Source organism: Delphinus delphis, chromosome 1 (genome assembly GCF_949987515.2).
Source record: "Delphinus delphis chromosome 1, mDelDel1.2, whole genome shotgun sequence".
Taxonomy (NCBI): domain Eukaryota; kingdom Metazoa; phylum Chordata; class Mammalia; order Artiodactyla; family Delphinidae; genus Delphinus; species Delphinus delphis.
This window is the reverse complement of record NC_082683.1, coordinates 64,316,582-64,331,957: the sequence shown is the minus strand read 5'-3', so window position 1 is coordinate 64,331,957 and position 15,376 is coordinate 64,316,582. Positions and strand designations below refer to the sequence as shown.

The 15,376-nt window shown below is 40.6% G+C and overlaps 1 protein-coding gene across 1 annotated transcript in view; it reads right to left on the bottom strand.

Moving 5' to 3' along the window:
* Positions 1-1,481: 1,481 nt before the first annotated feature.
* TNNI3K (TNNI3 interacting kinase) overlaps positions 1,482-15,376 on the bottom strand; it is a 306,041-nt gene continuing 292,146 nt past the window's right edge. Inside the window, exons 28-29 of the mRNA XM_060023829.1 lie at positions 5,141-5,220; positions 1,482-1,984 (exon numbers count right to left, since the gene is read on the bottom strand). Of these exons, the coding sequence (XP_059879812.1) occupies positions 1,908-1,984; positions 5,141-5,220 (157 nt within the window). The 3' untranslated portion in view covers positions 1,482-1,907. The remainder of the gene's footprint in view (positions 1,985-5,140; positions 5,221-15,376) is intronic.

Genomic DNA, 15,376 nt, shown 5'->3' with positions numbered 1-15,376 from the left:
ATTTTTTTAACATCTTTATTGGAGTATAATTGCTTTGCCATGGTGTGTTAGTTTCTGCTTTATAACAAAGTGAATTAGTTATACATATGTGCCCATATCTCCTCTCTCTTGCATCTCCCTCCCTCCCACCCTCCCTATCCCACCCCTCTAGGCGGTCACAAAGCACCGAGCTGATCTCCCTGTGCTATGTGGCTACTTCCCACAAGCTATCTATTTTACGTTTGGTAGTGTATATATGTCCATGCCACTCTCTCACTTTGTCACAGCTCACGCTTCCCCCTCCCCATATCCTCAAGTCCATTCTCTAGTAGGTCTGTGTCTTTATTCCCGTCTTAGCCCTAGGTTCTTCATGACCTTTTTTTTTTGAAAAAGGATAAATTTAATTGGAAGTACCATGGTTTTCACTGCTACCTCTGGATTCGCATTGGGCTGTCGCCAAGCTCTTCAGAACATGTGGGGACTTTCAACTTCGCGACCACAGGTCATAAGGAAAAGCTCTGAAGGAATACAGGGGATGTTGCTGTTCTGATAGAAATTGCCCGCAAGCAACATAATTTCTAATTGGTAGGGGAGAGGGGAGAACGGAGCAGCTTGCCACAGACATAGAAGGAGCAATCAGCACTCATTGAGCTCCATTTGTCTACGGATCCACACTACTAAGGAGGAGGAGAGAGCAGTTTTGCCTAAACGCAGCCAGTCAGAGTCAGGCTCTATCTTTCTTTCATTCCTCTTCAGCCCCCTAATCTCAGGATTTAGGGCAGTGGTCCTCAACCTGGGGAGATTTTTGTCCCCCAGAGCACATTCAGAAAAGTCTGGAGACACTTTTGATTGCTGTGACTTAGGGAGCTGTTACTGGCATCTGGAGGTAGAAGCCAGGAAGCTATTAAAAATCCCACAGTGCGTAGGACAACTCCCACAAAGAATTATTCCCTCCAATAGTTCTGAGATCCAGAAACCTTGATTTAGAGGATGCCCGATCTTCCTTTACTAATGTTATTTCCCTTACCAAGGTGAATAGCAGTAATTATAACACTGAATTTTCATGGTTTCCTGTCTGTCTTTTTCCAGGTCTGTCTTTCAATGGCAAAACTATTTTGTTGGTGGAAGCATTCCTGCCTTCCTTGTTGGGAGTGTGGAGGGAAGACTTCTCTTTTTCTGAAGGTAGCAGGTACCTCAACCATCCTCCCAGGTCACTGTGCCAGACCCTGGTATGAATGGCAGCTTTGCATGCATGGGTCGGTTTCATGATGGTACCAATGGCATTTGTGACACCTCGGTGCTGACAGCAACAGGTCACCCAAGCAGAGCACAGAGGTACCATGCAGAGAGGAGGCCAAATAATAAGTGTTGTATTTCTGCAAGCTTCTTGATCTGAAGATCAATACGTATTTTTACCAATATATCTGAAAGAAAGGTGTACTCAGTAGAAGTCTTGTTGGAATGAAATACACTTCTGAGTCGATTTTGTATGTCACCAAAGAACCTTTAATCACAGGGCTGGACACTTTAAGTAACATAATGAGATAAGAAAATGAACAATATTCTAAGAAATCAAACACATGACTCTCAAACACGTCTACTTAATTCAGTCTATGAAAACATAACAATTGTTAAGTCCCCACCAACGACTAAGGCCCCATCTCCAACCAACAACATAAAATTATTTTTTCCTTTACAAAATTAAAAACAATTCTTCAAATAAATTTTGTTTTGGCTCTTTTGCATTTCATTCCTCAGCCACAAATCCAGAGCCCAACCTGTGGTGGGGAATTAAATAGGACCAGTATGAATAAGCCAATTTAAGGAGACCTTAGAGGGTAAAATATAAATGGAAGCAAGGCTGCCATGGTTAGAATTGTTGCTGTCAGTCTGGGGGAAGACTCTCCTTAGGTAAATGCAGAATGCTCTCAGCTGCTGTCCTCAAAGCTGCCACAATTCCGGCAAGAGTGAAAATGCATCGGGCTCATGGGATCAGACACATAGCCTGCATCAGGAAAGAAGTTCAGCTGTTACTCATCGGCCTCTCAGCCCATCTCCCCATTTCTCTTAACCAGCCTTAGCCAGTGCAACGCTGCCCAGCAGCCTCTCCTGGCTCATGTGAACAGAGAGTTTGGACACGAGTTGCTGACAAGCAATTGTAAAACAAAAGCAGAATTTACAATGAAAACAGAGAGCTGAGACCAGAGGAACATCAGCGATGGGTGTTTGGCCAGGTGACATTTTGAATTCGGAGTAAAGAAGGGTACAGTTCAGGAAGGTGGTTTATCATGATGGCTAAAAGTACGGGCTTCAGGTCAGGCGAATCTGGGTTTAAGCCCTGCCTCCACTACTTACCAGTTCTGTGACTTTTGTTAACCTTTCTGAGCCTGTGTCTTCATTTGTAGAGGGGAGAGGTCATAAGGCTGGTAATGCACAGACAAGTGGCACAGTGTCTGACACACAGTGAGTGCAAAGCCGTTGATGGCTGAGGTGGAGGTGGAGGTGGAGATGGCAGTAGAGAAAAGGAAAGAGTATTCTCTATAACAGGTTGGCTCTGGTTGTTTTCTTTTTTTTCTATCTGAAAGTCCAATTTTTAGTGCTTAGGTCTGAATACTAGTGGCATTTGATGCTCATTGAAACAATAGCCCTGGGTGTGTCCAGAGAATTGAGCTAGTGCCTCAGAATCTGGCCACAGTCCTAGAGAACGCAGGATATGAGCAGGGAAGCAGTTACCTTTCAATTCCAAGTAGGGAAACCATTCATTGTTTCTGTGAAAATGGGCACATTTGTCAATAGCTAATGTTGCTTTTGCTTCCCTTTGATAGCCGAGTTTTCAGAACCAACTCAGCTATCCACATTTTCATTAAGACTTCTGGCAATATGCAGTTCGATGGGCATATTTATTTTCATAAGAAAGGTCTCTGTCAAAATCTCTTAGGCAGCACATATACTCTCCCGAGAGGCAGCACCACTGCTGCCAGTGCTGCTGTGACCAGTCCTCTCTTGCTAGTGGGGCTGGCCCTGGCCAGCTGAGATTAGGTTAGGGGAAGCAGGATACACATTATTGAATCCTAATTCTGGGCGGACTAAATATCTACACCTTAGAGCAAAGATATTTCCTCTTGTCCAGACTGAAACTGCAACTTCATCCCAGGCATAGACAGATGCTTTAATAAGCACGTAATCCTTTCATTACTATAATCAACCTTTTAATGTACCACATGTGCTTTTTCTGGCCTATGATGCTGCATGCCTCTCTCTCCATAGGACTCCAGCGGAAATCTGATTGGGAGCATCCATCCTTCCAGTGTGGGAGGGTTCACCTTCGGAGATGGGTAGCAAAATCAGTAGGGCATGGATGCTGACATTTATTATTGATACCATCATCACCAGAGTTGAAGGACAGACTCTGTGCAGTCACTCAGCTTAAGAGGGACCAAATGAAATTTGAACACAGGCTTTAAGGAAAGACTGAACCATGTCGACATGTTTTGTTACTTCAGGGTGAAAGGTCTCAAGTACAGCTAGGTACTTAATTTTATCCTCATTCTCTAGCCCTGTTCTGTGGGTGGGGAAGAAACAGTTCATAAAGTTGCTGTTATACCACAACTAGTTTATGAAGTAGAAATGGAGGGCAATTAAAGAGTTCTTTCTTATACGATGTGATGTTCCTAGTGGGAGATATTGAATATATCTTTTTTGTCTATTGGGACTGTCACTCCATTCAAACATGCTAATGTCTTCTTCTACCCCGGGTACAATATATGCATAGGAAAACCCTACTTTTTAAAATCATTGCATCACTTTTGTCTAACTTCATTTTGAGGAATTCTGCTCAACGTCTTATCCCTTTAAGAAACAGATCGTTAAGAAATGCTTCATCTTGAAACTCCACCATGAAAGAAAAGACTTTTGGTCAAAGCACACATTTCAAAGGGTGCCCTCTATTTTGTGGTTGTGCAGTCACATCTGTAAAGGTTTGAAAAAACGATATTATATCTATAAAAAATGTGATGATGTGACACTTAGAGCACATTTTCCCCCGTTACTGGATTGGCCAATTATGTTGTAAAGCTGATGATAAAAAGCACTCGACTGCATTCTAGACACGTACTGGGAGTCGGAAGCACAAAGTTTCCTTTCTTTAGTGTTCCCAAGTAGTTTGTCGAATCTATCCGGAACAATTTTCTTCTTCGTTTCTTAGAGGCTTCCTATTGCCTTAGGTATGATACTCTGCAGCCGAGGTGCATTGGTGAGGATTCTAAAGCTGCAGGGTCTATTGCCATCTATATCACAGAACCAGGCACACACCACCGAATTTATTCTCCCACAGACCCAGTCCTTGGAATAAATCTGTTCTCTTTAACTGACATACATTTTTTCAGTCCTCCATATTGTCAAAGGAAGTTCCCATGAATAAATGAGCCCATTGTACTAAAATTCCAATTAAATATAGAGCTTCTCAGGCTTAGAGGTGGGAGAAAGGACATCACAGGCCTGGCACATTTATATGGCAGCTGATAAGGGGTGCTGCCTATCCTCTGGCTTCCAGGGGCGAGCACAGAGCTATGTTAACTATTTCAAAGAGCTTTATTAATTCTTTCTAAAATAGTCCTGTGCAAAACAGATCCCATCAGTGATACCCTCACCTCCTCTCCAGCTTTTTGAGCGAATAGCTGGGTTCACATTTTACCCTCCGGCACTTGCTAAAGAGAAAACACTCCTTTTTAACAAAGATATGATGTAATTGTGGAAATTCATCTCCTCCTGTAGGGAGGAGTTTTCTCCTCCTCCCTATACCTGCACAATATGGGACTTCAAGGTAGTAGACTCAATAAGGTGGAAACAAGGTGTTTGGAATGTCACGAGATGCAGGAGATTATTTTCAAAAAAGAGCTGTACTTTTTCCCACGGGCACACACACTCCCATATACTTCCACATACACTTACACACTTATGCACACATTATTAAATGCAAAGGTAACTGTAGACTTATACAAGACTTACAAGAGCAAAGTTTGCACTTTTATGATATAATATTTTTAAAGTACCCTTCATCTCTACTTATTACAAAATAGAATACTTTCTCCCTCATTATCAAACAGACATCGCCTTCCTAGGGGTAGTTTCCTTAGTCAATCTGACGAATCTGTATACTTACCATATTTGTCAATGGGTGAGAACTGAAGACTTTTCTTCATGTCCTCCAAAGACAGGCCTTGAGAGGCACATTGTCCAGCACTGGAAAATTCCATGAGACACTGTGAAAACCACGGTGGTGATTTGCTAATAACATTTTTATAAAACAGAATTTATTCACTCAGCATAGATCCCAGAGAACTGGCAAAGTGGTACAATGGTATTTTTATCGTACTGGTGATTTGTTGGGAAAGAGTTCAGGATTATTTGGAGCATGTCAGATCTAGGCGTGAGTCCTGGCTCTTCCAGGTAGGCTCCAATTCCTTGCTGTGTAATCTTACACATGGTACCCTTTCTGAGCCTTAGTGCATTGATCTGTAAATTGGGAAAAGTACATAAATAATACGTAATTTGGTTTTGTTTGTTTTTAAGATGTTGGGGGTAGGAGTTTATTAATTAATTTATTTATTTTTGCTGTGTTGGGTCTTCGTTTCTGTGCGAGGGCTTTCTCCAGTTGTGGCAAGCAGGGGCCACTCTTCATCGCGGTGCGAGGGCCTCTCACTATCACGGCCTCTCTTGTTGCAGAGCACGGGCTCCAGTCGCGCAGGCTCAGTAGCCGTGGCTCACGGGCCCAGTTGGTCCGCGGCATGTGGGATCCTCCCAGACCAGGGCTCGAACCCGTGTCCCCTGCATTAGCAGGCAGATTCTCAACCACTGTGCCACTAGGGAAGCCCCTGTAATTTGTTTTGATGATTAAATATAGCAAAAAAAAAGAGTTGAATATCAAATCTGGATTAATATTCTTACAAGCCTTGCTTAAAAGGAACTAATAGTCAGAACATTATTATCTTAGTAATAATCAACAGAAATAAAACACATCCCAACAGTTATTGCTATTTTTATATTGTTATTATAATAGTAATTATAAGAGACAGTGATAATAGTATTTATTGCATGATTCCTATGTATTAAGCATTTACATATATAATTTCATTTACTCTTTTTTTTTTGGCGGTACGCGGGCCTCTCACTGCTGTGGCCTCTCCTGTTGCGGAGCACAGGCTCCGGACGCACAGCCTCAGTGTCCATGGCTCACGGGCCCAGCTGCTCCACGGCATGTGGGATCTTCCCGGACTGGGGCACGAACCCATGTCCCCTGCATCGGCAGGCGGACTCTCAACCACTGCGCCACCAGGGAAGCCCGTCATTTACTCTTTATCACTATCTTATCATTACCAAATCATTTCTCTCATTTTCTAGGTTAGAAACGGAGGCTGAGGCAACCAGGTAACTTGTTACACGGTTTTGGTAAACGGCTCACCTAGGATGCAAACCCAAGTCTTTCAGATTCTAAAGTCTGTACCTTTGTCCACTATTCAAATGGGAATTTCCTCATGGTTCCTGGCTTTCATTAAGCCTTCTCTTTGCCAAACCTCTCCTACTCTATCATGTTGGTTAATGGGATCTCTTCCTTTCTACCTTTTCAGACTCAAACCTGAAGTTATCAAAGCCCTCGCCCTAACATCTAGTCACATTTGTCAGTTAATGGTATAACTGTAATTCCTGTGGTATCCACCTCTCTCATCCATATTTTAGCATCCTCAAAGAGGCGACCTAGTTACCCCCCGAACAGCCCCACATGTCCATAGCAGAACTCGTAACTCCCCCTGTTCTCTAGAGAACTCTCTAGAGTTCTCTCTAGCTCATTACAGGCACCACACCATTCAGTGGGTTCAAAATTCTTGGAGTCATCATCGGTACCTTTCTTTTTCCCATATCTTGCACCTAATCCAAATCTTTTTAACTTTGCCTCCAAAATGTAACCCTAATCCATCCACCTCTCCTCCTTCAAGGTCTAGGCCATATAATCTCTTTCTTTTCTGGACCTCTGCAATTTGCCTCCTAATTGACTTTCCTGCTTTCACTTCTGTCCCCTTATAATCCATTCTCCATATATAACCCAGAGTGATCTTTTCAAAATATAAAACAGAGTAAGCCATTCACCTACTTAAAACATACTTAAAACCTTCCAATTGCTTCCCAGTTCATTTAAAATAAAACACAAATACTTTACCCTAACCTACAAGCCGCTGGCCCAGCTTAACTCTCCAACCTCGCCTTGTATCCCTCCCCATCTCTGCTAAGCACTTCTTTTGGCATTCTTTCTGTCCTTTGAACCTTCCAATCTCTTTCCCAATCCAGAGCTTTTGCATTTGTTAATTCTGCTTTTCTTCATAAACCCAAATCCTGTTTTGCTGAACCCTTCCCCTTCCTTCCCCATGACTGGCTCCTCTGTCATTCAGGCCTCAGTTGGAATGTCACCTGCTCAGAGAGGCCTTTCCTGACCACCATTCCAAAGTGGCCATTCCCCTGTCAATGGTCGCTTTCTGTTATATCACATTGACTTATTTCTTTCTTTCAGGACTATATAAAATTATCTTGCTTATTCATCCATTTATTTCCATATTCTTTCAAACAATGAAATTGGAAGCCTTGTGTATCTTATCTCCCTTATTCCTTGCTATATGCTCAGCACTCAGAACAGTGCTTGGCACATAGGAGAAGCTCAAAAATTGTTTTTTTAATGATTTAATTAATAGATCCCTAAAGGATGTCCTTCTCTTCAGTCACTCAATCCTCCTCTCCACAAGGTCTTCCTCTGACAAAAATCTGACCAGGCACTTCCCTGCTCCCCACTGCTGTTCCTCAGGCCAGACCTGCAAATCCAACCTGCTGCAATCCAAACCTCCTTGCATTCTGTGTATATCTTATAGTCTACAATTCCTAAATCCATCTTTTGTTTCTCCACATTCAAGCCACACTAATAAACTTTGGCCTTTCCAAACATTCCTGAATTTTCCCTTCTCCATGGTTGTGGCTGAGCTGCTGCTGTGAATCTGCTTGGTGACATCTTATTTTTCCCTGACAGGAAAAATATGGTGTTATGGTGTTATGGTTAAGAATGACAGTAAGCATTCGGGTGCAAGACTCCTTGAATTTGAAACTTCACTCCATCACTTACTAGCTCTATGACCTTTGGCAAATTATTTAACTGTTCTGTGCCTCAGTTTGTACAACTGTAAAATGGGAATTATAACAGACTTAGCTTATAATGTTAATCAAGAGAATTAAAGGAATTAATACGTTTAAAGTACTTTGAACGGTGCTGACATTTAGGAAGCACTCAATAAATGTTACCTACTTTTGTTATTTGTCAAGTTCCAACTCAAAGACAGCATTTCCTCAAAGTCCTCTTGGATACTCCCAGTCAGAATTCCATATCCTTCTAGTACTTTGTACTCCTAGCACAGTGCTTATCAGAGTCTGCCTTGGTGTAGAATGATCTGTATTTGTATACTAATACCCTACTAAACAGAATGCTCCTGCAGGTCAGAGACCCTAACACCTTTGGGTCTCCAATAGGACTTAGCTGGTACTTTGTAAATAGTTAAAATAATAAAATTGTGTTAAATAAAGTTAAGTTATCACAAAATGTTCATTTTGAGTAGTTAGATTTTTCTGAACACTTACATGAATTCACATTGATTAATTCATTTAGCGGCCTTAAAAGTGACTACGTTTGGTCACTTTCTTAAGCTATAAAGTGAAGATGTTGTTTCTTAGAGGAAAACAATGATTAAAAAGAAGAAGTATTGACTTAAAGTGGGACATGGTGTGATCTCAATCAACATTAAATGACAAATCACACTCAGTTCTGGGCAATATAGTATCATTCAAGATATTCTTGAAAATAAAAATTACCCTACTAATTCCTATAACCTCTTTATCACTCTAGCTCCTCTTAAGAAATGGGCCATAAGCAGTAGTCCTGGCAACAAGAGGATAATAGGGAATAAATATTTTATCATCAAAAAGGCTATCTGGTTTCCTATGAATAAAAGCCCATCTCCAAGGTATCTTATTTATTTAGTTGCTGAATGCAATTCATGCCAGGGGACTTAAACTTCCTGCCCAAGAGATAACACACAGGCTGTCTCTGGCTGCTATTCTAGGATGACAGACAGATGGAAGCTAAGCACACCCAAGTCAAACAAAGCAGAAGAAACCAGACCCTGATCAGTGGAACTAGTTTACCTCAACCCACGGGTATCCAGACTTCACCAGGAGTTTCACAGAAGCCCAGAGTTTAAGAGACACACCGGGACCTCCGTTTGCTGAAGTTGTGGTCAGTGAAAATAGGCATTTCCAGGATGCAGCTGCCCCATGAATTCAGTGAAAGTAAATGTGAACTAATGGCAGGTAAGGAAAACACTCAATTTTTCAGTGTTTCATACTCCTGGTCACCTAGGTAGCTTTCTTTATGCTAAAAGGATAATATATATCATATATAGGCATATATATGAATGGTATATAATATTATAATGTAATTTTATGTATACCTTTTATGGGAATGGAATGAAACTTTCTCTTTTAAAGAGAACAAGATAGTCTTTAGGTTAGTTTTTGCATACTACAACATTATATTAATATATCTGATTTTAGTGTTAAAAATGTTTCAGTTATTTTAGGCTAAATAGTTCATATTAGCTCTGTGATGTATCTGTAAAGGTAAGCATAATCATCAGCTATTTTCTCTTATAAAGGTACACTAGGGAATGAATAATTTATCCAGCATGAAGAGCAGAACCAAAATTCAGAAATTATTTTTTGCTTCTCAATCAATGCTTTATGGGTATAGACTACCTAGTAGATTGGCTGCTAATGAGGCCAGTTCAAAACCAAATCCAAAACGTGCAATTTGTATTTTTGTGTCTGTACACCATTCTGACTATGGCTTGTCAGCACAAAATAGCCTGTTTGCAGTCACTCATGTACCCTGAGCAGAGACAACAAGGACATTCAAAACTAAAATACGAGGCTATGTTGGCTGAAATGAATGCAGAGATAGTGACACTCATGACAAGCACGTTGAGCAAAAATATTATCCAATGAGAAGTAAATCAATATATACGTAAGATACAGAGGAACTGTGAAGAATGGGAAAAGTACTAGCAGATAGAATATACCCAAATATAGCTTCAATTCTTCAAGGCAGGAGTTAGTTTACAAGCTAAACTGGTGGGTTAATGCACATATGGGCAAAACTCCCAAAAGGAATATTAAAACAGAGTTTTTCTGTACATTTTAAAAAAGTTCTGATTACTAGAAGCTAGCATGGCTTTAGTAAGAAAAAAATCATGCTAGATTTGCTTTATTTCTTTTTGGTAAGGATAAATTTAAAGGGGAAATCCATAGGTTAGAACATAGAGCTAGATTCAGATAATGGGCAGAGTTTCTCCTGATTGCTTTGTAAGTAACAAGGGGAGATCTGTGCCAGATGACAAGTGGGTAGATGGGATTGCCACTGGTTGAATATTCAGAACCAATACAGACCTCAGGTGACATTCCCCACAGGTTAAGTAGAGCCTTAGACACTGGGAATAGTTAAAACAAAATACCACATTTCCTAAAATTAGAATTGTCCAAACATAGATTGAGATGTTCTAGAAGGAGGTACCATCCCATCCCTGGACGTATTCAAGCTATGTCTGGAGCATCTGGTAGCGCAGGGTGCTACAGAGGAATCCAAGTATCCACCTGGAGGTCACATGACCTCTATTTCTTACATTCTATGATGCTTTAGAAGGATTTTGGGAACCACGTAGACTTTGTGAAACTAGTTCCGATGTGTTGGAAAGACAGAGTGAGATTACACAGTTCCCACTTAGGCAGAAGATTTTTATCTGCCTTATCTGCACTGTCTGACGTTTGGCCAGGGCTGAATGCCTGAGTCCCACACACATGCCACAGCATACCTGGCTACACATTACTGCTGCTACTCAGGCTGGTGTTTGTAGCTTTTTTTTTTTTTTTTGTAGAGCACAGGCTCCGAACGCGCAGGCTCAGCGGCCATGGCTCACGGGCCCAGCCGCTCTGCGGCATGTGGGATCTTCCCAGACCCGGGGCACAAGCCCGTGTCCCCTGCATCGGCAGGCGGACTCTCAACCACTGCACCACCAGGGAAGCCCTGTAGCTTTTTGTCTATAGACGTTTCATTTGATATAGTAACTGAACCATGCTAGTTGCCTGAAGGAACCATCTCCCTTAGTGATTTTTTCAAAGGAAAAACCACACTGCCATCTAAGATGAAGCAAAGGCAAGTGTGGAGAAATCACTTTCACATAAACCCATCCTTAAGGATTTGAATGACAGGTTGTTTAAGGCTGGTACTGGAAAATTCAGCGCTGATTCACAAAGTTTTTATATAAGATAAATTTGTAGAATACTCATGTTGAATGCCTGAGGGGTGGAGAAAAACCCTAAAACACTATGTCATCTCTTAATCCAGAAAGGTATATTGTTAAGGAAGGTCCACGAGGAAGGAAAGGTACATTGTTAAGGAAGGTCCACGAGGAAGGAAGAAAAATACTGTTTGAAGAGACTCCGGGGAATTTGAGTGCCATCTCTCCTGAGTGGTGGGAGCAGGCCGTGCCACAGTGAGTGCACGTGGCCCCATTTAGAGCCTCAGAAGCAGCCAGTGTTGGGGCTTCCAAATGCTTTTGGTACTGAAGCAGTGAATCATGGTTTGGGCTGTGGAATTTCATGAATTCTCAGAATATTTACTAGTGCCATAATTTCTTCTGACTGAATTACATTCCATAGAAGACTTCAGATGGGCATACAGTCCAAACGAAACTGTTTTTATCATGTTCTTCCAAGTGTGGCTTTTACAGAGCTGGGGATTTTGATTTGGTGAATTACAGCAAATGCATGTAGTCTACACGCAAGGGTGAACTTAAAACAACCAAATAAAAATAAAATGACCTAGAGCATTATCCTATCATAGTGATATAAAAATAATTTCTTGTATTTGCAGAGGGCTTTATAGCTTGCATATACTTTTCTATTGACTAGCTTAAAGAATTTTTCCAAAACCTCCATGAGGTGTCTGAGAAAGTATTCATTCCATGCAGGTGGAAAGTCAGGCTCAAGAAGTTTGAATAACCTGTATAAACTTACAGAGCTAGCAAGAGGCAGAACCAGAACTTGATCAAAAGGTCTTCAGACTTCCAGTCCACGCTTTTTCTTCTAAAATACACTTCAGTTAACAGCAGCACATGTCAAACTGCTGGTGTGTTACCATGTGGAGAGCTCACTGAAGTAGTCATGAGTTACAAAGTTTTGGATCCTTTGCATATAAAGATGATCAATAAATTCCTCATGGAGAAATATTCCTCATCATCATAGAGAAACCAGAATCAGCTTTCTTGTGTCTTACTTTGTTAGACCTTTTAAAAAATTATACTTTCCCCTATGTAACTATGGCTTTCCTGTCCCTGAGCAGTGATGTCAAAACATGAGACACACACACCAAACTTTCTAAATGAGATTTTTATGATTCTCCCGAACTCTCTGAGCTTGTGTAAGGTTTCCTAAGCTGCATGCACAGATTCATTTTCCTAAAACTGCCCTAAGTTGAACAGAAAACGATTAGGTTACCAGCGTGGTTAAAGACTTCAGGCAAAATGTTCTTCCATTCAAGTTGTTCCAATTAGTTTTTATGCAGCTAAAAATGCTCTCAGGCTACCTGTAACCTGGAAGATTTAGCCATTTGGACTTTGCATAAAACAACACCATCCAAGGCCTCACAGCTTTGCAAATATGCTTTGTGGTTTATTGGCTCTTTCTGCTGTCTGTCCGAATGATGTTACCTGTGTAAGAATATTAGCGTAAGGATCAGTGCCATATGCACCCTTATCCCCTTCCTCAAGAGGAATATATCCAAGTTAGGAGTCATTTCTTTCACTCAAAAGGAAACACAGACAGGTAATACTTAACCAGAATTTCAGTGCTTTGACACTACTCTAAAGGACTCATACAAAGAAAAGGTGGAGAAACAGCCTGCTGAGATCCCTAATGAAGGTATTTACACAAAGAAAATAAATGCCCTGCTGTAGAAAAGGCTACGAGACTCATCGGGCTGTTTTTGGCATTTAGCTGAAAACAGATCTATTTAAAACAGATCTGTCAGAAGGGATAAATGCCTTTCTACACTTTGCAATGTCTTTCTATGATGCACACATTTCCTCTGGCCTAAAGAGAAAGACGACATTTCTATTAGAAATGGAATCACCTTTGGCCTAACTTTGAAATAGTCTAGTCAGACTCTTATGAATAAACCTTTGTTAATTTATCAGCTAAATTCAACATATTTATTTATTCATGATTTCATCCTGGCTCTTTTCAAAACATTGTTTTGTCTTTGTCAATATTCCCTACTTGATAATGTCCTAAATTAAAACAAATTTATTGCACCCATTACAGTGAATGTGCAATGACCAAAGTATCTAATGGGGCCAGAGGTCAGTGCAAAGTATCTCTTTCAGGAAAACCAAACCCATCAGCTTTCTTTCAATGGCAAATGTCCCCAGGCTATAAAAGGACTGAAAGACTTGGCAATGGGTCATGGCTCTGTTTGAGCCATTAGGCAAATATTCAAGGTCTCAGCTCCCTTATTTTTAAAGGAAAAAGCAATTAGGCAAAGAATTATGAATAAGGAAAAATGCAGTGTGAACTGAAAGTGTGTGTTAATTCCTTGATGGCTCATAAATTATTAATGTGCTCAACAGTAACCTAACAACGCTACCACCTCTCAATTTACCTCTGCTTTAAACAGGTATAAACGAGTCAATTGTACAGTCCAGCAGGCGGACTTCGCCTGCTAAGCTTAAACTGAGGAACATCCTTTAAATATAGCAGAATCTTTCTTATCCTTCATTGTCTGTACTCACTATTACCCAGAAGGAAAATCTTGTTAAATTTTAGAACTATGAGATCTTGGTAGCATGACAGTCATTAAGCCCACTCCTCTTCCCTCCATTTTTCCACCTTCCATTTTACTGAGAAGCAAATTGAAGCCTTGTAAAGTGAAATAACGTATCCAAGTTCATATACTAAGTTTATAGTAAAGTCAGGCATATAAGCTGGAGTTCTAAACTTCTAGTCTTCTTTGATGGTTTTTATTCTTATTTTTAAGTGAAAAGGGAAACTAAAATTTGTTGCATACCTGCTAAGCACCAGGAACTCAACTAGATGACTTACAAACCTTATTACCTTTGCTTCACCTAACAACCCATTTTACACACGAGGAAACCAAGGCTCAGGGAGTCTAAGTCTTGTCTAGGGTCACCCAGCTATATAATTCAGACCTAGGCTAGGCAGTATCCAAATCTCCTCCTTTCCCCACTTAACCTTGTTGGCTCTAGAAGCGTTTCCCAAATTTACACCTATAATCTTGTCTCTCTCCCTCTCCACATGGTTGTTCATCAAGCACAACGCCAGGTGCTGTGCTAAGTACTAGGGATACAGATATGAGTGTGATGGGCATGGACTCTACGCTTTGGGGTAAATAGAACTGTAGACGTAGACAGGTAAACGTTAATGCCAGGGAACATGGTACATGTTCTAAAGGGTACCCTCGCTACACAGAGGAAATGACATGACGGACAAGCAAGGGTTCCCAAGGGGGAACTTCTGGGGAAAGGGCTGGGGTAGGGGCATGTGCAAAGACCTAGGAAATTAAGTGGCCAAAGCGAATATATATTTTTTTAAGTTTTCATTTTGAAGCAATCTCAAAAAAAGTTGCAACCTGAACCATTGGAGAGTAAATTGCCAATCTGATGCTATTGTCTCCCCAATACATTAGTGGATTCCTAAAATAAAGACATTCTCCTACATAAGCACAATATAGCCATTTCATTCCACTGTCAACTCTCAGACTCCATTCAAGTTTGTCAGTTATCTCAATAATGTTCTTTATAGCAAAAAGATCCAATTCAGAAAAACACAGTTATATTTCTTTAAGCTCCTTCAATCTGGAACAGTTCTCCGTTTCTACTTGAATCTCACGACATTTTTGAAGATGACAAGCCAGTTATTTTGCAGAATGTCCTTCATTTTGGCTTTATCTGAGGTTTACTAATAATTAAATTAAAATTATGCATCTTTGGTGAGAAGTACCACAGAAGTGATGCTGTATTCTTTTCATTGTATCTCATACATTTGATTTATCCCATTATTGTGCTGTTAATTTTGATTACTCGATCAAGGTGGTGTCTGACAGGACTCTCCACTACAAAATTGCTCTTTTTCTCTTTGTAATTAATAAGTATTTTGTGGGGAGAGATCCTATATCTCAACCAACTTTCATTATCTTCATTTATTTATATCTGTATGGATTTAAAGTTGCTATTTCATT